This window comes from Macaca mulatta, chromosome 15 (assembly GCF_049350105.2).
Source record: "Macaca mulatta isolate MMU2019108-1 chromosome 15, T2T-MMU8v2.0, whole genome shotgun sequence".
In the NCBI taxonomy this organism is placed as follows: Eukaryota; Metazoa; Chordata; class Mammalia; order Primates; family Cercopithecidae; genus Macaca; species Macaca mulatta.
In genome coordinates this window covers 47,583,845-47,607,981 of record NC_133420.1, presented here as the reverse complement: position 1 = coordinate 47,607,981, position 24,137 = coordinate 47,583,845, and the positions used below count along the sequence as shown (strand labels likewise).

Here is a 24,137-nt window from a genome sequence, read left to right as displayed (position 1 = left end):
AGGAAGTCCAAGATCAAGGCGCCAGCAGATTTGATATCTGGTGAGGACCCATTCCTCATAGACATAGGTGTCTTCTCCCTGTGTTCTCATGTGGCAGAAGGGGCCAGGGAGCTTTCTTGGACCTCTTTTGTAAGGGCATTAATCCTATTCATCAGGACTCTATTCTTATTCATTTCAACATATGAATTTGGGGGAAAGACACAAAGTCTCAGATCATCATAACCTTCAATTGGTTACTGGCTACTCACCATTTATATTTAACTTACAGTTATTCACTCTAGAAAACCTCCCCAGTATGTCTAAACCTGAATTAGTGCCAGCCCTGAACATTCATAAGCATCATGTTCTTACTACTCTTATAATGCTTCTTATATTTTGTTTTATTTCTCCATTTACTCACTTGTGTCTCATGACAACCAAAGGCTTGTCATGTTCACCACAGTTTTCTGGATACCTAACAGTCAATATTGATTTAGCGAATGCATTTACACATGGATGAATGAGTGCATAAACTCCTGTAGTGTTCAGAGGAAGAATAAAGAGAGAAAATTGGTGAGAGAAGAGAAAAGATAAAAAGGAAAAAGAATGAAGATTCAAAGTGATCATTTAGATCCAAAGAACTCATTAATGTAGTTCAAGGGAAGATCAGATCAAATCAGAAGCAGTCATCAAGGAGTAACAAAACAAAACTATCTTGAAGGAAAGAAACATTTAAATCCATAAAGCAAAAATATTGTTCCAACTATGTCATTTCTTGCATTAAAAAAAAAACTCACTAAATCATCATAGATTTTTCTTTTTAAAATGACATTAAATTCTACTTTCTGATTCTTCTTAGAAAAATTAACCTTATATTTACCAATGAAATTACACTACCAATTTTATCAATTACATTATATTCCCTCATGCGTTATATACGGTGTGAGTGGCTCTGTAAACTCCAAACACAAAAATAGTTGTTTCTCCCTATCTTTTAATAATTGTTCCAACTTTATTATTAGCAGAAAGCAAAGCTCTTCAATTTAAGCCCCCCACCCACCCACCCATCTTAGATCAAGAAAACTTGGGATGACTCATTCCAAAGAGAATCAGACTAGCTTTCAAGTCGGTCAGAGAGGAACCTACAGTCCACCACTCCTGTGGTGCTGGATGAGGCATGCTGTCACTGGTCTTGCACAGATGTTTTACTGCTGTGCTGATGTTCTTCCAGTTCCAGGTGCCTGCCTGAGTCACAGTGGTGACCATCACTTGCTTAGCCATTGGTACTGAAGGCATTATCACTGGGTCTACTTCCAGACTAAGTCATACATGGGGAGTCTCTTGTAACCTCCAATTTTGCAAGTGTCCTATTTCACATGGCTTTAGGCATCTACTGCCATAAAGGTTTTATTTTGACTTTGTAATATGTTATATTAATATATCCCCTTATATTAAATCATTATTCTCTGACTATAATGTAGTCAGTTGCTAACATTTCATTTAGGATCTTCTAAACCTAGGTTGTATAATCTATGTATGCACTCTTCTGTGCTAACATTGCCAGGTTGTGCTATTAGTATTATAATAATTTCTAAAATAATTTGACAGACTTTTCTCTTACTGGAACATATTATAAATATGGAAATTTTATCTCTTTCAAGACTAAAAGAATGTTTTTTATAATGTGATGACTTAAAAATCTAGCTTCCTGCCTATGGCAATATTTATATTTTCTAATGCTTCAAATTTGGTGATTAATATGTTCCTATCATTTTCTTTAAGGTGTGAAATATATAATTACATATTATTTTAATTAACTTTGAATCTGTTATAACTTTTTTATCATTTCTAATTTTCTATGTTTGTACCCTTTCTATCTTTTTAATTAAAATTCCATTGATTAGACTACTATATGAATATTTATAAAACCAACTATTGATCTTTTAATTTTATCATTTGCGTTATGTGTATTCTAACTTATTAATTTCTGCTTGTGTATGGCTGTTACTTTATTACCTATTATCTTTTGTTTTCTGTAGTTATTGTTTCTTACCCAAAGTCTTGGGTTAAATGTTCAGTTCATTCACTTTCATTCTTTTTATCGAGTGAAAGGAGATAACACTATGACTTTATCTTTGAGCACAACTTTGGCTAAATAAAATACACACTCTTAAGAGGCTTGTGTCTAATCTGTAACTATGGTTACTCTCTATTTTTTGATAAAAAGATCATTGATTTTTTTCTTTTTTAAAAATGTCCCATTGGATTTTATTTAATCTATTATTAATTGCACTTTGGCCATTAAGTAGATATGCATAATTTCTGCTTTTAAAATTTATTGAGATTAATCCACAAATATTTGAAAAGAAGGTTTATTCCCTATTTTGGGGTACAAAGGTCATTCTTAGCTATTAAAACATTGTTGTTGATTATTTTAAAATACTCTGTATCCCCGTTTTTGTCTTTACTCAATCTATTAAAAGGATTTAAAATGTGATTAATAAGGTTCTTTTAATACATATACAATGGACTTTGTACTCTACAAATAGTGGTATGAGTATGGCATCTTTTGTTTTCCAAAAGTAATGCTGATTTTACTTATATATATATCACATTGTACTTTTAAATTGAAGTTTGACAGGAGTTCAGTTTTTACATGAACTTTTTCTCATTTGTGTCCTAATATTTTCATTTTTCATCTTCTTTCATGATTTTTTCTTCTGTTTGTAAACTGACAGTAAATGTGTATAAAAGTTCAGCTCTAGACAATCCTGATGTCAAGTGTAATTACATGAAAATATTTTATTTGATAATTTCCATGATTTATGTCAGGTCATAGATAACATGATTCAGTATAAATGGCACCAGACCAAGATCTGCATTTAGCTCAGGGAAAAAAAAAACAAAAACCTATTTCCTCTCTCTGACTCTCATCTTTAAAATTCTATTATTCTACAAGCTGGATTTACTTAGAACTAGACCTTACTGAACTTTATAGATATATAACCAGGGAGAACCTGATACATAAATATATTCTTAACATGAAATTTATTTTACTGATTGCTTAAATACAAAAAAAAAAAAAAGTTGCTTCTTAAAGGTTTGAAAATGAATAATTATTGTTTACTTACAGCATTCCCACCAATGACATCCTCAAAGCCAAGTGTGGACATTCCAAATTTGCCTTCCTCCTCCTCTTCTTCCTTCTCTGTCTCACCTACATACTCCATGACTGTAATAATCTCCATCATGTCCAGCTTTGCAATATTTGCGCTTCTTACCATCACTACTCTCTATTGCTGCCGAAGAAGAAAACAATGGAAAAATAAGAAAAGGTGAGATTCTAGTTTCAGCTAACCACGTGTAGTAATGTTTTAAAACCTCATGTTTAATATGGAGTTGGTATGACGCGAGGAATATATATGACACTGCAACTCTCTAAATATATCCGTAGCCCTGCTTTAAAATTAAGCACCCCCATCACGATCTTTACAAATGTCAATGACTTTTTGGCATAGGATCAAATCAAATGCCCTAGGGTTACTGTTTCACAAAAGGTAAAATCTAAACAATAATTTGGAGGAAAATGGCTATTCCTGCTCCTTGTCTTCTCTCTCAGGCCCATTGCCATTGCTGGCTTGGAGAGCTAAACATTTCTGAGAAAATGTGCCTTTTGACTCTAGACCACAAACAAAATATTTTATTGCTCTCAAACCGAAGGATCTTTGGCTGCCTAAGTATAATTTGTTTTCTTTACTCTTAAATGCCATATTTCTTAGAATCTAAGTCTAAGTACAAAGATCATACCTACTTCTGAGCTCATTCCTGATCTTGCCTGTCTTGCCTGCAGAGAATCAGCAGCAGTAACCCTCACCACACTGCCTTCTGAGCTCTTACTAGATAGACTTCATCCCAACCCCATGTACCAGAGGATGCCGCTCCTTCTGAACCCCAAATTGCTCAGCCTGGAGTATCCAAGAAATAACATTGAATATGTGAGAGACATTGGAGAGGGAGCGTTTGGAAGGGTGTTTCAAGCAAGGTAAAGTTATGTTTGGAAAAACAGTCTCCATTGAAATATGTTATGTCTGAAAAGCTACCAAACTATTAGCTTGGTATATATATAATATTAGCTTTATATATATATATATTATATATACTGTGTATATATTTTTTTTATATATATATATATATAATATTAGCCATTGGTACTCAGGGCATAATCACTGGGTCTACACTCAGACTAAGAAGTCATAGATGGGCGTCTCTTGTAACCTCCAATTTTGCAAGTGTCCTATTTCAAATGGCTTTAGGCATCTACTGCCATAAAGGTTTTATTTTGACTTTGTAATATGTTATATTAATATATCCCCTTATATTAAATCATTATAATTATATTAAATCATCATAATATATGTTATATATTATAAATATACACACACGTATATATCAAGCTAATGATATAGTACATATATGTATAATGTGTGTGTATACACACACATATACACATACACACATACATATATACACACACAGTGTAATATACAGTATTATATAGTATTCATATACTATATAAAAAGTTTTTATCAAATTAGTTAATTCTGGCCAGGTGTGGTGGCTCATGCCTGTAATCCCAGCACTTTGGGAGGCTGAGGCGGGAGGATCACCTTAGTCAAGAGTTCAAGACCAGCCTGGCCAACATGGCAAAACCCTGTCTCTACTAAAAATACAAAATTTAGCCAGGCATGGTGGTGAACACCTGTAATCCCAGCTACTCGGGAGCCTGAGGCAGAAGAATTGCTTGAACCCGGAAGGCAGAGGTTGCAGTGAGTCAAGATTGTGCCACTGCACTCCAGCATGGGTGACAGAGCAAGACTCTGTCCCCCGCAAAAAAAAAAAAAAAAAAAAAAAAGACTAGTTAATTATTTACATCATTACATCATTAACCTTATTTGTATTACATAATACACTTCAAATCTTAATTTCTCCTCTTTGCTGGAAAATAGTAGTATATATGGAGATAATATATTTTTTTGCATTTAAAGTAAGTAATTTATGGGAGATGTAAATGTATCTTCACTTCTACAGTTTTCAAATAAGAAATTAGTAATACAGTTCAATAATATTTCCTTTTCAGGAAAGAATTTATCATATATTTTTAATCATAATTTCTTACATTGTTTTAAATAATAACTCCTTACATTATAATGTGTAGATATTAAGTAGATGTTCATGAAATGACAAACAGAAAAGGAATAAAAAGGCAAAAATTTATAAAACAATGAGCTCAAGAAAGGAGTATGTATTAGGGCCAATATTAGCCTATTTATCACCTTTGCATGAACTGGAATAAAATACCCTCTCTGCTGCATGGATGTGGCTCTACAGACACACAGCTGAGCCAGAGAATATGAATTTGGTTTTAATCTTCAACTGTCACTTTGGCCTGGTGCTCTTGGGGAAGACACAACTTAATCTCCACTCATGGTGGCCCTGGCATAGAGGTTACATACATAATGAAAATCTCACACAAATATGTATTGGAAACCAAAATTTGCAAGGCACCACTTTAGGCTCAATGGAGGGTACAAAGATGCACTTTAGGCTCAATGGAGGGTACAAAGATGAGTAAGCCATGGTTCCTACATCATGGAATTTAGATTCTGGACAAAGATTAAAAGGTTAAGATATAGCTGGGCACAGTGGCTCACACCTGTAATCCCAGCACTTTGGGAGGCCAAGGTGGGCGGATCACGAGGTCAGGAGATCGAGACTATCCTGGCTAACATGGAGAAACCCCATCTCTACTGAAAATACAAAAAATTAGCCGGGCATGGTGGCAGGCGCCTGTAGTCTCAGCTATTCGGGAGGCTGAGGCAGGAGAATGGCGTGAACCCAGGACGTGGAGCTTTCAGTGAGCCAAGATTGCGCCACTGCACTCCAGCCTGGGGGACAGAGCGAGACTCCATCTCAAAAAAAAAAAAAAAAAAAGGTTAGGATGGCAATGATAATCCCATTGGGGGTGTATACTTTAGAATTCCTATAATTTGTAAATAATGCATCTTTCAAACTTCATTGTTTGAAATTATTGAAAATAACACCAGTGATTTTTATTAGTTGACATCAAGGAGTTTCAAGTATGTTTTCTTTGATCCTATGGCTCTGGGAAAGGCTGCACGAGCCTTTTACACATGGGAAGTGGGAGGATATGTATAAATGTGGTTAGGTATAATGGGAATATGTATGATGTCCATGATCTTTGGTTTCTTTTTCAATAAATGTATCTCTCAGGGCACCAGGTTTACTTCCCTATGAACCTTTCACTATGGTGGCAGTAAAGATGCTCAAAGAAGAAGCCTCGGCAGATATGCAAGCGGACTTTCAGAGGGAGGCAGCCCTCATGGCAGAATTTGACAACCCTAACATTGTGAAGCTCTTAGGTATGAAAATACAAGTGAGGATATGCATTTCATCAGAAAACAGAGGATTTCCAAGTTTTCTTCCCTTGTTTATGCTTTTTCCTTTTCTCTTTGATCAGTGAGACATTTCTGTTCCATTTCAAAGTTAGCTTCTTCACCTTGGTCTATCCCAACCCTATAGGACGTTCATGGCTTAATGGATTATCCCTCTTTACATTCATCACTTCAATTTGTCTCTGTCTTTGCTGCCTCCTTACTATTTACAAAAATGTTTAAAATGTCCCCATTGTAAAAAATTAATACTGCTTCTCCATCACAAAATGTGTCAATATTGAAGAGTCTATATATTTTACTTATTTATTTTGTTTCTCCTCTTTCTTCCCTAACTAGAATGTCATGAGCAGTGATTTGTATCTTTCTATTCATTGTTGAGTTCCAGTTTATTCCCAGATTCATAAATTCAACACAAATTTTACAAATATTTAGCTTGTATTACTTACACAGCAATGAATAAAACTTTCAAAAATCTGTGCTCTTGGCTGGGAGCAGTGGCTCAAGCCTGCAATCTCAGCACTTTGGGAGTCTGAGGCAGGTGGATCACTTGAGGTCAGGAGTTTGACACCAGCCTGACCAACATGGTGAAACCCCATCTCTACTAAAAATAGAAAAATTAGCTGGGTGTGGTGGTGTGGGCCTGTAATCCCAGCTACTCAGGAGACTGAGGCACGAGAATTGCTTACACTGGGGAGGTGGAGGTTGCAGTAAGCCAAGATCACACCACTGCACTGCAGCCTGGGCGACAGAGGGAGATTCCATCTTTAAAAAAGAAAGAAAAAAAAATCTGTGCTCTCATAGAGCATACATTCACTCTATTGGAGGAGAGAGATAATAAAAATAAACACAAAAATATGGGATGCTGGATATTAAGTTCTAAAGACTTTTTAAAATGTTAAAGCAGAGAAGTTTTTGGAATGTGAGCTACAATGTTTGAAGTCTTCAGTGAAAATATTACATTTATATAAAGACCTGGCAGAGGCAAGGGAATAACAGTGTGGATATTTTGGAAAAGAACATTCCAATAAGAATGAGAAGCATTTGCAAAGGTACTGTGGCAAGAGCAGATGTGGCATGCTTGAGGAATAGTGAGGAGATGAATGTGGCTGGAGCAGAGTGAAAGATGGGGAGAGTTATCAAAGGTGAGATCAGAGAGGTAATAGGGGAGGTGGGCAGGTTCTGTCAGGCCTTATTAAAAACATTGGCTTTTAATCTAAGTTGGGAAACAAATGGAGAGTTTCAGCCAAGACATGACATGACACAACTCACATTTTTTCAGATCTTCTCTGGCTGCTTTCTAGGGCATTGCCTGAAAGGAAGCAATAAACTCAGGAAGACAGCAAACAGGTATTGCAATGATGCAGCAAGAGAAGGTGGTGGAATGGACCAGGTGGTGGTAGTGAAGATCGTGAGAAGTGATTCTCATGTGTAATTTGAAAGTAGAGCCAAATAATTTGCTGACAGACCAAATCTGAGATGCGCAGAAAAGAGAAAAGTCAAACATAGTATCAAGGTATTTGGCTGTGCAGATGAGTGAATGGAGGTGGCGTTGGCTGAGTTGAGGAATACCCAGGAGGAACAGGTTCTTTTAGTGGAGAGAGTGGGAATTCATTTAAATATGTGCTTTTTGTCTGGGCGCGGTGGCTCACACCTATCATTTCAACACTTTGTGAGGCCAAGGTGGGCGGATCACCTGAGGTCAGGAATTCAAGACCAGCCTGGCCAACATGGTGAAACCCCATCTCTACTGAAAATACAAAAATTAGCCTGGCGTGGTGGCACACGCTTGTAATCCCAGCTGCTTGGGATGCTGAGGCAGGAGAATTGCTTGAACTCAGGAGGCGGAGGTTGCAGTGAACCAAGATTGTGCCATTGCACTCCAGCCTGGGTGACAGAGCAAGACTCCATCTGAAAAAAAAAGAAAAAAAAAAAAAAAAAAAAGATGTGCTTTTTGCCGATGCCTATTCAACATCCACATGAAGTTAAGGAGGCATGTGGATATGGAGGCTTAGAGTTCAAAAAGGATGATCTGGTTAGACATGAATCCAAGGCTATTGCAGTATATAGAGTATTTAAAGCCATGAGGTTGGGCAAGACACCTAAGGATGGAAAAAGCAAGCCAGAACAGAGAAGAGGTCCAAGGACCAAGGCCAGGAGCATTCCAGCATTTAGGATGAGAAAGAGGAGATGAACAAGAAAAACAAACTGAAAACAAGCAATCAATGAAATAGAGTAAATCAAGAGAGTGTGGTGTCCTGGAAGTCAAATGAAGTATTTTAAATAGGTGAAAGTAAGCGTGTCTTATGCATTAAGTCTAGTAAGAGAAGGACTATAAAGTGACTTTGAATTTGTAAACATGGAGGTTTATTGGTAACCCCGAGAAGAGAAGTTTCTTAGGAATGTTGGGGGCAAGAGGAAATGTAAGTGAGCTCAAAAGAAGAGGAAGAGAAAATTTGGAGAAAAAGTATAAACAACTTGTTTTGCTATAAAGATGAACCAAGGAACATGGATAGAGCTGAAGGGGGCAGAAAGAGGCATGCTTCCTTTCATGTAGAAATAATAGCATATTTGTAAATTAATGAGAATGATCCAGTAAAGAGAAAAATTGATTATAGGGTTGGCAAATAGTGGAAGTAACATCTTTGAACAGTGAGAGGGAATGGAATCTTGACACTGTTGGATGGATTGGCCTTTGTTAAGAGAATGCTCAGATCAACCATAGTAATAAGACAGTATTGACTGAAGATTGTAGACAGTCTCTTCTGACTGATTTAGTTTTCTCTGTGAGGTAGGAATCAAGATCTCATCTGAGAGTGAGGAATGGGAGAAGAGTTGAAGATTTGAGGGAAGAGAAGAAATAAATCGTCATCTAAGAAAATCCATTTTTACATAAAATATAAAATGGACTAGAGAAATATAGTATGATTGGCAAGAAAATTAAAAACTTACTTGAAGTTAGAGATTACACATTTAACATGAGACTGGTCAGCATGGTTGTGTATTCATCCAAATGCCACCAGATGGGCATAGACCCATTAATGAGGAATTAAATTTTATCAGAATTAGCATTTTGCCACGCAAGTAAGTTGAAGTCAAATTGAGGCAAATAAGAGGGGTATATGCAAAGGAGTGATTATTATGATTGATCAAGGAACTTAAGTTGTTTAAGGAAGGAAGACAAAACGTGAAGAAAGTGAGGGATCATTAAAAGGGGGTAGGATCAATAGATTAAAAGTTTCAGTTGGGTCAAAGGATTTTTAGAGTTAGGGCACTCGAGGCAGTGAACTAGGGTGAAAAAGGGAGGAAGTGATGAACAAATAGAGTAACTGAAAATGAGATTATGGGAGGTATACAGATGTATGGAATGACAAGGTCAGGAGTATGACAATGAGAGTAATTAGCTGAAGTTGGGCAGAGGTCTAAGGAAAGAAGCAAAGTAATTTAGTGGTCAGGATATTGGAAGGAATCTAGATAAATATCAAAATCAAGAATTTCTATAGTAGCATCTTGAATACTTTCTGGCACATTGTAGGTACTCTATAAATATTTGTTCAATAAATGAGTAAAAGATATTCAGTACATAACAATTCATCTCGAAAATACTTCTTCCCTTTCCTCAAATCCTGAACATTCATTTATTCATTCTTCATCACACAAAAATCTGAATCTGGCTTCTGCCCCCTACCCTCCTTATTTACTTTCTCAAATAGTATACATTTACTCATTAAACGAACATATACACATGTATATTTTCAAGATTATCAAGCAATTCCTATTTCAACTTTTCTTAAAATGTTGACTCTGTGTTCATATACAGTTTATAACATCCTGAATTCCTGAAATTGACTCAAACACAAACTATGTACAATTTTCAAATTATGATCACCACAGTAGCATACTTACACATCACTACTTGGAGTTTTCTCTCATTTTTATTGTCCAACAAGAACTGAAACTTATGTTGCCATTTGTTAAATGCTATATCTAAATTCCATTTCAATATCCAATGAACACAGGTTCTATTTTTTATCAAGTATGCATAAGCAGTAATCATTCACGCAAGTGATTCCACTAGTCTCATAGTTTCTTGGAAGTGAATCCCAATGAAATAAGATGACAACAGTGGAAGAAAGGGGAATTGGGAAAGTCCATAAATTTCACTTCTATCAATAAAAGAAATCTACTTTGTTTTATATATTTGAAATATCAGCCACTTACTGAACATGTTCGTATCTTAAAAATTGACTCCCCTTTATTGAAATCCTAAAGTGTACAATGGTTTTGTAGTCATAAATTGGGAAAAAATGGTATAATTAAAGAAATATGTAGAATTTTAGAATGGGAGTAGGCATTAAATATTGTAGACTCTTACGGAATGTTCTGGCAGTGGAGCAAATAGTAGAACAATCAGGTGAGATTATTCATTGAAGATGTCATGCCAAAGTTTAAAGACATGGCTTGGGCTAGGCATGAGGTTTTCTTATGCCCATCCATCTATCTATCCATCCTTAAATCTATCCATGCATCCACCTATCCATTAATTCATCCATCCACCCATCAACATATATTGAAAACCCATAGTGAGCCATGTTAGACCTGAGGTTACAAGGATGAATAAAACACAGTCTTCCTCTCAATAATTATTCCATTTTGAAGTCCCAACTAAGAGTTGGTTTTGAGTAATTACAATATAGAAAACATTTCAAGGTCTTAAATAAATGTATATACATATATAATTATAAATTATATCTATACACATATATATGTAATTGTTCATAATGATCACAAAGTAGAAATCTTTTATATAATATTTTCTTTATCAGATTGGAAAATTTCATTAAATAAACTTAGAATTTTTTTCTATTTCTGAGAGAAATATTTTTCACTTTTTTCCAGTATAAGAAATTATTTTTAAATAAACTCAACCAACGTAACAATGGTAAAGCCAGCTGATGAGATAGGTAAGTCCCTGTTAACTAAAGATTATCCAGAAAGGATCCCATAGAGGAAATTTCTAAGTATTACCCAGTTGGTATTTCTTTATTTTTTCCCTTTAGTTTATATAAATATGCTAATTGAGGTCCTTGCAATTAAAATTTAATGCCAAAATAAATAAACCAAGATAGCAGTATTCCTCATTTCTCCTCTTTTTCAAACAGCTACTTTTAACTTTTGCCTGAAAAAAAACCCAATAGATCTAATAATCTATTTTTAAGGTGATGTGAAATTATGCCCATCTTATCTAATATTCCAGGTTCTCCAGTTTCCCTCTCAAATATCAAGACTTTAAGATTTGAAAATGATCTTCTGGCTTTAAATCTAAGACTTTATTTATATTAACATTTTTTGGTAGCATGAACATTGTAAAACCTAAATTTCAAAATGTTTTACGGCAGCAACTTAAATACTTCATCTAAGACACTTGAATTGTATTTGTTATTGTTTCCAAACTTGACACATCTTTCTTATTAACATCCTTCATAGAAGTAAACAGAAACAGACAGCAATTATATTACATACTCAGAGCAAGCATCCATGCATAAATTAATTCACCGAACATTATGAGACATCTGCTCTGCCAGACACGTGGTAGGTGTGGGGAATTTTTAAAGAAGAATAAGGTGCAATCTCTCCTTTCAAAGTGCTAAAATGTCGGGGAGAAACCTCAAATAGTCAAATGATTATAAAACAGGATGGTAGGTTCTCTGCGAAAGGATGATGGCAGGAAAATCTAACAGTTACTGGAAGGGTCAGGAGCTGAGGCACCCTAGGGAGAGAGATAAATAAACTGAATCTTAAAGGCAAAGAGAGATGTTTAGGCAGAGAAACAGGGTCATGGTTCACCTATGGTGTTGTCAACAAAAAACCAGAGCCTCCAGATTTCAGAGAGAAGAGCCACCCCAATGAACTGATACACCATGTACTTATATGCACCATGTACTTGATGAGCCATGTATGATGTACTTGTGACAAGTGCCCAGGACAACAGCGCTCTGCTGGAAGTCCTCAAAAACTTTAGCCAAGGGACGGAAATCCCACTAACCAGAGTGCATTTCCTAGCTGAGACTTCTTTTGTGTTGTGATTAAAAGGATGTAAATATTAAAAAACAAATATACTACAACAAAAAACAGGGCTTCATATGTTCTGACCTGGTTGTTTGCTTTTGGAGTGCTCTTTCCATTGTTTCATTGTAGAAACTGAGACTAACAGAGGATGGTCTTTTGGTTCCAGGCGTGTGTGCTGTCGGGAAGCCAATGTGCCTGCTCTTTGAATACATGGCCTATGGTGATCTCAATGAGTTCCTCCGCAGCATGTCCCCTCACACCGTGTGCAGCCTCAGTCACAGTGACTTGTCTATGAGGGCCCAGGTCTCCAGCCCTGGACCCCCACCCCTCTCCTGTGCTGAGCAGCTTTGCATTGCCAGGCAAGTGGCAGCTGGTATGGCTTACCTCTCAGAACGTAAGTTTGTTCACCGAGATTTAGCCACCAGGAACTGCCTGGTGGGCGAGAACATGGTGGTAAAAATTGCCGACTTTGGCCTCTCCAGGAACATCTACTCAGCAGACTACTACAAAGCTAATGAAAACGACGCTATCCCTATCCGTTGGATGCCACCAGAGTCCATTTTTTATAACCGCTACACTACAGAGTCTGATGTGTGGGCCTACGGCGTGGTCCTCTGGGAGATCTTCTCCTATGGCCTGCAGCCCTACTATGGGATGGCCCATGAGGAGGTCATTTACTACGTGCGAGATGGCAACATCCTCTCCTGCCCTGAGAACTGCCCCGTGGAGCTGTACAATCTCATGCGTCTATGTTGGAGCAAGCTGCCTGCAGACAGACCCAGTTTCACCAGTATTCACCGAATTCTGGAACGCATGTGTGAGAGGGCAGAGGGAACTGTGAGTGTCTAAGGTTGAAGACGTTCAAATAAAATGCTGCAGTTTCCTCTCAGACTCTGTGAGCCAGGGGAATCCTACACCAGAGGCCCGACAAGACCCACATAGGAAAGAGTAAGAGTAGACATGAGTAGCATGTTTTTTCCCAGGGAGAGCAAAGACAGTGCAAAACCCATGTGGTAGACGGACCTGTTGAAGGCCAGTGATTGGAAACACAGGCTAGGTAATGTGTCAGATAATGGAGACAACTATTTTTCTTTATGAAGGTTTGTAATATACACTGCACAGGGAAGAAGGTCATCTTGTTCAGTTTCCAAATTAGCTGGTCACAGAGTAAAGCTCTCCTGTATTAAATTTTAATATGAAATGGGATTCAGAGCTTCATTTTTTAATCGAGTTAATTCCTGTCCATTGTGAAAATAGCTTAATCTTCATGTAAGACACTTAGGTGAAGTACAGAAAACTAAAAAGAAGGAAAAGCCACTCATTTTCTCTCCACCCAAAGATGAGTCTCAGTGTTTTGTTAAATCTTTCTTGCATTTAATGCATAATTTTATATTTGTTTGTATTCTGCGGAGTTGTGGTTATATTTTATTGATAGAGGGTTTCTAAGGAATGAAACAGCAAATCAGCAAGGCTGTGACTTTGAGTTCACTTTTCTGTCCTGTGTCCCTCCTTTTTTCCTTTCTGTGCACTTGTCATGAATTAAATCTGCTTATTTTATTCCTCCAGTTTCCTTGAAACAAGTTTTTGTATCTTACTGATTTACCTTTTCCTTTAAAAATTGTATTGGTGTCTTTTCCATTGCTTTAATCTTTATTTCTTCTTCTTTCCAGAACTTCTGTCCTTTTTTAGTTATTTAGCTATTTTTTCCCTTTTATTTCATTCATATAATAAACACTCTGGCAGAAATAATAACATTTTAAATAACATTGTAGGTTGACATGTATATGCCTTTTGCAAAGTATCACTATTTTTTTCTGCATTTGCCTTTGAAGCCACACATTTCAAAATTCTCACCTATTAATATTATTACTAGAGTCTATTTAAATCTCTTAACCATAATTTATAATATGGGATTTCAAAAGATACACTTGTGGCTCTGAGTTATTTCAAAACTGATGTATCTGTGCATTCTGACTTTTTATTCCTTTTAGAAACAAATTCAATTGGCTGTGGAATTAACTCATTTTGTTGTATTTCATGACTTTATTTTTTTTTTAAAAAAAAAAGAACCTCTGGAACTCAGATTCCTGGAGGTTCAGATTTTTTCTTAGTGGACCCTCACACAATACATCTTTATCTAAGTCCATACATGATCTGAGTTTATTTCCAATATAGCATGAACCCAAATTCTCCTGAAAATGAACAGGGAAGAGAAAATAACAGTCTACTCTATACCGGCTTATCTTAATTCAAACTAATTGGTAGTTAGGGCATTGGAGGAATGGTGTGAGTTCTTGAAAGTAGATTTTCACTGTCTGCTGGAAAACTCTGCCTGAAATCCCCAAATCTGCCTCATGTAACAACTTGACATCTTTGACGGGAAACCTGCCATTTCTTATTCATAGTGCCTCCAGGCAACCAAGATAAAAATGTAGAAATTTTCCTCAACTTTGCCCTCTCTTTCATCCTCAATTTTCATTTAGTTTCACTTCCTAAAATCCTCCTGCTGACATCCTCTTCCCTTCAACCCAAGAGCCGACGACTGAACCTCCACCGTTGTCCACCTGTCTATTATCTGGCCTTCCTCTCATTTCAGGCCTGAACAGATTCTACAGGATACAATGACAGCACGGCAGTCCTTAGTCACAGTTCTGGTTCACAAATAGCGAGGTCAGCGTTGAGGACTGAGACTTAGAGAAGTGCTTCAGATAAAAATCATGATTCTAAGTCCAAAATTGATACTGTCATCCAAAGGACTGAATGAAGAATAAAGCTGCAGTGTGCGTCCAAAACAGAAAGTCAGATGCCAAGAAAGCAGAAAAGTTGGAGAGGGCCACCAGCAAGTCTAGAACTTTAGCATAGATATCCATGGCTTATTTTAGATGGTTCATGTATGCTCTGCAAAATTCAAAGACAGCTTCGGGCTTTCTCCACTGATAAAGTTTTGTTGTAAAAGACAGACATAGAAATCAGGCTGACAGGAAATAGAGTAACAGTAATCATAAAAATTGTAATATCAGCTAGCATGTATTGAAATCTTACCATGCGGATTCTGAGGCCTTTAAATATATGAACTTAAACCTCACAACATCCCTGTAATGTTGGTACTATCATTATATACATTTTAGTTTTGCTTTATGTTGTTTTGTTTTGTTTTTGAGACGGAGTCTCGCTTTGTCTCCCAGGCTGGAGTGCAGTGGCGTGACCTCGGCTCACTGCAGGCTCCGCCTCCAACAGTCACAGAGAGATTGTGCAACTGGCCCAAGCACACACAGTAACAGAGCTTACTTTTTGACCAAAAAAGGCCAAATTCTCAACCACCACACTGTGGAGCCTCTGTACATTATAGAAGCAATAACTGAACCTCAGTAACTCTGTGGACGTGCTTTGCAATTTGCATGTAGTTTCAAGCACACATTATACCTTTTATTCTGTTAACTTCCTAAGTCTTTTTAATGAGTAGCAAAAAAGCATACTTTAGCATTATCAAGTTAATCAAAACATCTAATAGGTGACGTGCTTATTTTTTCATGAGTTCTAATTGCATTTTCAAGTTAAGATCACTAACTTATTTGCAAGGGCTCGGTCTAATGTTCTGAATCACAGGAATATAGATGCATTATTCACCAATATTGTTTTCTTTTTTAAATAAGGTATTTTTTCATGGTAGAATCATCATATAAATTCAAAAAGGTAGACAAAAGAGAGACACTCACAGTGTCACTGTTACCAAGCGCCAGGACAGACATCAGTAAGGCACCAGCAGTCATTTTTAGTGGTCAAATGCCAAACATGGTAAGATACCAGAGTATTTTTCACATGACATCCAAAAACATATTCTCTGGTGTTGTGGGGGAGCAGAAAAAGAACACTTTCTTTTCATTTTACAGTATATTACAAACCTGTTCCACGTCATTATTCTTCTAAAAACCCAATTTAATTTTGGAGTAATATTCTATTTTATTCATATGCTGTAATTTAGTTAATCAATCTTGTATTTTTGAACATTTAGGTTTTTTCCAATTTTCATCATTATAAAAAATGCTGTAATTAACATCCTTATTTGTGCATGTCCACATTTCTTTTTATGAAAATTCAGAGAAAGGAAATGTCTGGACCAAATGGCACGTACAATATTAACACTTTTGTTATGTGGTTTCATATTCTGCAGAAATATGACTCCCACTTCCGCATTGGACAAGAGATCTCATAGCCCTAAACATTTGCTTTCGTAGAGAATTAATTTTCTGTTTTTTAGAAATCTTTTGTCTCTTTGGTTATAGAAAAAGAGAATCTCTTTTTAATTTTATTTTTTAAATTACTAGTCAGGTTGAATTGTTCTTGTTCCTAGGTCATTAACAGTTTTTATTTTGGCAATTGTCTACAGCCCATTTTTCTACTGTGTTCATTTTCTATTGAATTGTGGGATTTATCTCGTAAAAAGCATATTAAGCCTTTTTCATACTTTACACAAGAGATCACATATACTTACTTTACCTTAAAATAACATTTGCTTATTTTCATGTAAAAGCAGTATGTTTGAAAAGAAAAATAATATGTAATAATATACAATATATAATGTATAATCATAGTAAACAATAATAAAAATGAAAAAACACCAACCAGTGGTAATTAACATTAACATCATAATAAATATTCTTCCAGCCTTTTTCAGATAGATAGGTAGGTAGGTAGGTTGGTAGGTAAATAGATAGATGCTAGATAGATAGATAATTTAAACAAAAACAAGATCATATTGTTACATTACTTCAAGCCTTGCTTTTATCACTTAATATATCTTAAATATCTTCTACATGAACAAGTATGCATATGCAACATTAATTTTGAAGGTTGAATAGTATTATACAGATTTATCATAATTCACATAACTATTATTCTACTGTTAGACATTTGGTTTATTTCTATTTTCCATTATAAAATATAATGTTTTGATCATCCTGTTGCTAAATTTTGAAAGCATTTAAGTGATTTCTTTATCTATAAATCCTAGAAGTGAAATTTCTAAATCAAAGGATAAATGCACTTTCAATACTTTTTAATGTATTAAAAAATTGCCTTCCTGAATTATTTTATTAATATGTACCTCTCCTAGTCAGATCAGAGAGCCCATTTATTTCAACCTCACCAATACTCAGTATAACATTTTAATCATTGCCAATATAATGGCTAATAGCTTTAAGTTATTTCATAGCTTACGCTTACATTTCTTTAAATACTAATGAAATTGAACATTTTGTAATGTTTTGAGGATACTTGATTGGTGATTTCCCTCCTACTATTATTTTCCTATTGGGTATATATTTTTCTTGTTGCTTTGTAAGAGCACTTTACAAATTAAGGAGTTAAATTTTGTGATACAATGTTTCAACTACTTTTATCATGTTAAAAATATAGACTTCTATTTATCTTTTATTATAGGTTTTATCAATCAGAAAAGAACATTGACTTTTCTGTCCATTCGGATAATTGTGGCTTTTTTCCCTAATTGATTTGTTAATATGTACAATTGTATGCATTTATTTCCTCATATAGAGATATCCTTGTCTTCTAGGAATAAACTTTTTGGGTGAATCACATCAATCTTTTACTTAACTACCAAATTTATTAACATATATTTGCATCAGTGTTAATAAGTTCATAAAATTAAAAGTTTATCATTTTCTTCTCTGTTAGAGTTTTGTATTGGCATTAGCATTTGTATTACCATTGTATTAGGAAAAACTCAGGAGTTTTTCTCTATAATCTTGGTTAGTTTATTTTTAAATAATTGTTATTTATGAAAGTAATATGTAAAAATGTTGTTTAAAAAAACTCACAAGAGGGTACAAATAAAAAAAATAAATAAAAGTTCCTTTCTTCCTTTTTATCTCTAGTCCCAGCCTAAGTGCTAACCACTTCACCCATTTGCAGTGTTAGTTCTTCTGGTGATTACCAGTGCAATTCTAACAAATAGCTTTGCATTTCTCCTTCTGAATTGATCAGTTTTTAAAAAATATGCAGCACTCTTACTCAAACTCCCTTTTCTTTTCCTGAGATATGTTAACTTCTAATATTATATTGTTTATCATAACTTTCACAAATATTTCTAAATAGAGGTTACCTACTGATTCTGGATTATGCTAGATAAAATTAGAGCTTCAAATTTCCCTCCGTCACTTCTCCCTGCCCTCTACTCTCACCATCAGTCAACTACACACCTATTTCTATGCTGTCAACTATATGTTCATTTCTATGAATCTGTAATATTTGCATTTTGTTCTGCAACAAATGAAGATTTAGGTGCTTTGACTAGGTTGATTCTAAACATCAAAAAACAAAAATAAAATATCTGCAATTATGTGGTCATGTATGCATTGCCAAATAATGGTATTTCATTATTTTGATAAATTTGATATACATTAATTCTTATTTTCTCTATTTTATGGAGAGAATATTTTAAAAATCACAAAAGTTTTACATTCACTTCTCTTCCTGACATTGTTTTATGGTTCCTGTTTCTGCTGCCTCTCTTCTTTCATGCCTTTTTTTTCTGAAAATTATTTTGATTTTTTTTTATTTACCACACATAATTACAAATGAAGAGTTGCTCTGGTTAGTACTGGTAGCAGGAGTGGGGTCCCTATGCTGTTTTTTGGTATATTCACCCAGCGTGACCTCTTTTCCATAGGATGGCTATCTCTGGGCTCTGATTATGTGGCTCATGGGGAAGTATAGGCAGCCGGAGTCAGAACCCCCACAGTTCCAAAGTGATGAAAGACTGTGCTCTGAGATACAATATTTTGACGTATTTCACTCCCAGGGAGAGCTACTTGCTATTCTTTCACTGTTTCCCTTACCCGAAAGAGTATGATGTTCTCCCCATTTTCTGTATTGCCTCCCACCCAGGATCCTTCAAACTCACACCAAGGACCTTTCTCAGGCAAATTGATCTATTCAGATAGCAGTTCACAGGAATAGACATGAGGCCTCTTGGTCCACCTGCTCTATACACAGTCTTCTGGTCGACCATCCTGATTGACAATCCACAGCCCATCCCTGTCTCAGTATTTGCTGACTCAGAGCATGGAGACTTCATACATGTGAAATCACATCTCCCCTCCCCTGACGCTTGGCTTGTGTGTATTGCAAAAGCTGCAATTTACTTTTTCCTGCACCTTGTCTTATCCATGGATAAGAACACTAAGATACTTTCCACTTTTCGAATATTTGTCAAAGTGATGGCACTTGGATTGGTTTCAGCATGTACATAGATTGATTCTTATTCATATACATTTACTGTCATATTGGTGAAATCTTGAGGAGAAAAGAAAAGGTTCTGACTACCATGTTCATCAAGAGATCTCTCTGGAATAGTTGAAATAGTTTAGGAGTTACCGGTTCACTCCTTCTTTGTCTTGTTTGTTTCCAGACTTATTTTTTCCCTCTTTCTGTTTCTTAATGTTGGAACAACCCACACCTCGATCCTTGGATGACATCTCCCTTTTCTCTGTATTCATCCCTAGTGATCTCTTCTGGTTGCAAGGCTATAAATGCCACCTGTATGCTGAGATTTTTTTTTTATTTTTAGCTCAAACCTCTCTCCTCAACTTTACACTCACATTTCTAACTGTATGTTATGGATGATAACTTTAGATTCTCCTCCCCGGGACTAGGCTTTCTGTTTGATCTAGGAGCAAAGCTGAAAACTATGGAGGTTGGTGTTGCCTTCATACCAAGGAGGAGTCTCAGAGCCTCTCCAATGCAAATGCACACTTGCAGTGTCCTAGTGCTGCTGACTTACGTACTTATTCTAAAGAGGGTAGATTGTGTCCATTTTAATAGCTTTCAATACCCTCGCCCATTCCCATTACAGCTGTAGAAATTCCCCAGCTGCAAATGGGTTGCATTTATCTGTTACCCATTCCTGATTTGCAGCATGATTGGCTGTTTCCTTTTCTGCATGGTCTATGTGTCACTCCATGAGAATTCGGGAGAGGAAAACTCGATATGGTGCTCATTCCATCATTTTAACCAAAGTGTTCTTTATTATGAAGAGGCCGTATCTCTGTTACAGTGGAGTCAAAGCTTTATAGCAAGCGTATTTCTGGTAACTATTCTTTTACTTGTTTCAGATCTATTTAAGTAGCACAGCCAGCAAGACAGAAAACTTACAAGCCTTTATTTTGGTATAGATCACCAGAGAAACCACTCACCACTCGCACATGGCCTTCGGTACTGGGTCATCACATATTGGAAGGTCAGAAACTACATCAACAGGAAAGACCCATAGGTGTGGGGGCCTGATGTATTTGCCAGTACATTTCTTATCATTATAAACAAAGATTTATGTGTCTAGATGTTTACCTTGCCTTCTAAGAGGTCATATCATCTGAATGAAGCAAAATCAAGGTAAGCCTTTATGTGTAAGCTGTTACATGTCTTCTTTATAGAATCCCTCTTAATTAAAAACTTCTAAGAGATTCAACAGGGTTAGTTTTTCTTACAACCTTCATCATCAGACCTGTAATTATGCAACTGGCCAGCACTGCTCTTTCAAACCACAGTCTCTGGAAAGTACACACCGTATATAGAATTTTGCCCATAAGAAGAGAAACCACCTGTAGTATCTAAGGTTATGTCAGAGAGATGTTAACCACAAAAAAATCCAGACTTAGATACACACTATCATTTTCTGGGTGTGTTCTTTACCCTTTAGAGCTGTGATTAAAATTAGAAGTGTTGGCATGACACTGCTTTCTGACTTTCATTTTTAGCCATGTTAGTGTTGCTCCTTCTTATTTTCAATTGATGTTTTACTCAAGTATGGACGAAACATAATTTAAAGTCACCTCCACTTCTGCTATCTTGATTTTTAAAATTATTGGGATGCATTATATTTAAGAATCTTAAGAAAGTCCATTAGTATTATGTATTTATCTTCTCTTCACTTAAGTCACTTTCTGACTCAGATCACCTTCTCAGGAGACTCTCAGCATCATTATGTCTGACATCACTCAGTTGCCTTGTTTATGGCAACCTAAAAAAGCAGCCGCCCTAATTTCAGCCCATTCCCAGAGTACCCTCACAAGTGACAGGCAATAAGGAATAAACTGATCGAAGATGAGAGAAAGGCTTACAGAGGAGTGACACTGAGAGAGCAAAAAAACCACAAATAAATTTCATTTCTAAGAACAAAGCAAAGATGACCAGGAAATGCCTCAGGAAACACTTTTTTTTTTTTGGAGGAAGAGGGTATGATATTCCTTTTTTTTTTTTTTTTTTTTCCCAACTTTCATTCTAGATTTAGGGAGTACATGGGCGAGTATGTTATGTGGACATATTGTGTAATGCTGATGTTTGCAGTACAACTAAACCTGTCACCCAGGTTGTGAGCATAGTACCCAATAGATAGCTTTTCAACCCTTGCCTCCCTTCTTCAAAGACCTGCCCCTTCTATTCCCCAGTGTCTTCTGTTCCCATCTATATGTCCATGTGTACTCAATGTTTAACTCTCACTTATACTTGAGGACATTTAGTATTTACTTTTCTGTTTCTGTGTCCATTTTGCTGCAAATGACATGATTTTGTTCTTTTATGACTGCACAGTATTCCATGGTGTATATGTATCACATTTACTTTATCCAATCAACCATTGATAGGCAACTGTGTTGATTCCATGTCATTGCTATTGTGGATAGTGCTGCAATGAACATATGGGTACAATGTGTCTTTTGGTAGAATGATTGATTTTTCCTTTAAGTATACCAAAGGAAATGGGATTGCTGTATCAAATGGTAGATCAACTCTCATTCGTTTCTCATCGATTTCTCAAATAATTTCTCAAATCTCGCACTGTTGCCTGGGCTGGAGCACAGTACAGTGATCTCGGCTCACCACAACTCCACCTCCCAGGTTCAAGCAATTAGGAGACACAATTTTTAAGACATTTTAAAATAATAAACCCCAAATATTTTAGGGAAAACATCTTTATCTCTGTTTCTATAACTGTCAAACTGTTTCTAATAAGCTTTACAAAGCTATATGAAACTAGTTTTTAATTTTTGTATACTAGAGACAATTTTGGAAGAAAGTAGGTATCTACTCATCCAATTTCAGAGAACTCTGAGAAAGTTTAGTTATTCTAATGAAAGACCTATTTTCTTATTGCAGTAACTGTGAATTTAGCTGGCACTTGCCCAAACTTAGCGTTAACAGGTAATTCATTATATTTATAACATAACCAACAAGACGATTCCAGAAAAACACAGCCCTAAAGGAAAAACCATTAATTATTTGAGATAAATATTCTACAATTAGATTCTACACTTCAAAAATCTACACTTAGATTTTTTTTTCTAAGATTGTTGTTTGTTATTTACTAACCTAACAACTTTCCATTAACAATAAATTTAGAACATTTTTATATTTAAATATCAACATGTGCATTATTTTGGTGATGACATAATAAATCATTAGATGTTGCATACTTGTTATCAAGTGTATATAGATGCTGCATAAGTGTTATCAAGACAGGCAGCAGATGGAGTGTTGAAATATATGGACTCAGGGCTGAATCCATGTATTTCAACACTCCATCTGCTGCCTGTCAAATCCTAGCAATTTACTTAATCCCTTTGTGCTCAATTTTCCTCATTTATGAAATGAGAATAAGAATAGCACAAGCTCATAGGTTATTGGAAAGATTAAATGATTTAATATGTAGAAAAGGCTTAGAAAGGTACCTAATACACAGTAAATACTACCAAGGATTTTGCTAATATAATTGTGTCTAATTTTTTTCAATTATATAGAAAACTGGCATACTATAGCTAAATCACTACACAGATCTTTTTACTATTTCCTACAGATACAGTAATAGAACTAACATAATTAGGTCAGATGCAATAAACCTTTTTAGGAATTTTAATATATGTTACAAAATTACCCTCCAGAAATCTTGCAACAATTTACACAACCAATAGCCGTGTTTGAAAGTGCCTACTTCTGATACTTCAGCTAATTTAGCATATCATCAAATTTAATTCTTAGCCAGTTTGATAACTGAGAAGCTTTAGATCCCTGCTTACATTTGATTTTTCTTTTAAATTCTTGCAAATATTGTTTGTTTTTCAGAATTTTTACTAGCATTTTTGGGGCATTTTGTGAATTATCAGGTATGTTCTACTGTTTGTCTTCTACTGATTGTCCTCCACATGGAACAGTCTAGTTTTTCTTGGGAATCCTGTTAGAATGTATGTTCTAGATCTGCCCTTCACATTTATTTATCTTTAGTTTCATTGTGTAAATTTTGTATCAATTTCTTCTGAGATAGGTAAATGTCTTAATCTGATTTTGTAATTCATTACATCTCCTATCTGCTTTTTACTGTTTTCATTGCATTATTTTTTATTTAATTATTTTAAATAATAATACATTCACTTGGGTCAGCATTCGAAGACATAAAAATCTACACAGTAGACTTCTACTTATAGGAAGAGGGGGTGGATGTGCTTTTTCCTCTTCCTTCCACTAAATACAACTGAAAACTCAAACATCATATAGAAAACCAATATAAGACTATGAAAGGTGGAGAGAAGTAGACAGTCCATCTAGGAAGAA

General features: G+C 35.6%; 1 protein-coding gene across 2 annotated transcripts in view; it reads left to right on the top strand.

Annotated features, from left to right (window-relative positions):
- The window catches only part of MUSK (muscle associated receptor tyrosine kinase), a 131,967-nt gene extending 117,886 nt beyond the window's left edge, over positions 1-14,081 (top strand). For both annotated transcript variants that reach the window (XM_077966607.1, XM_077966608.1), the window contains exons 11-14: positions 3,113-3,314; positions 3,830-4,021; positions 6,271-6,419; positions 12,685-14,081. In XM_077966607.1, coding sequence (XP_077822733.1) covers positions 3,113-3,314; positions 3,830-4,021; positions 6,271-6,419; positions 12,685-13,367 — 1,226 coding nt within the window. In that variant the 3' untranslated portion in view covers positions 13,368-14,081. The remainder of the gene's footprint in view (positions 1-3,112; positions 3,315-3,829; positions 4,022-6,270; positions 6,420-12,684) is intronic.
- The last annotated feature ends 10,056 nt before the right edge of the window (positions 14,082-24,137 follow it).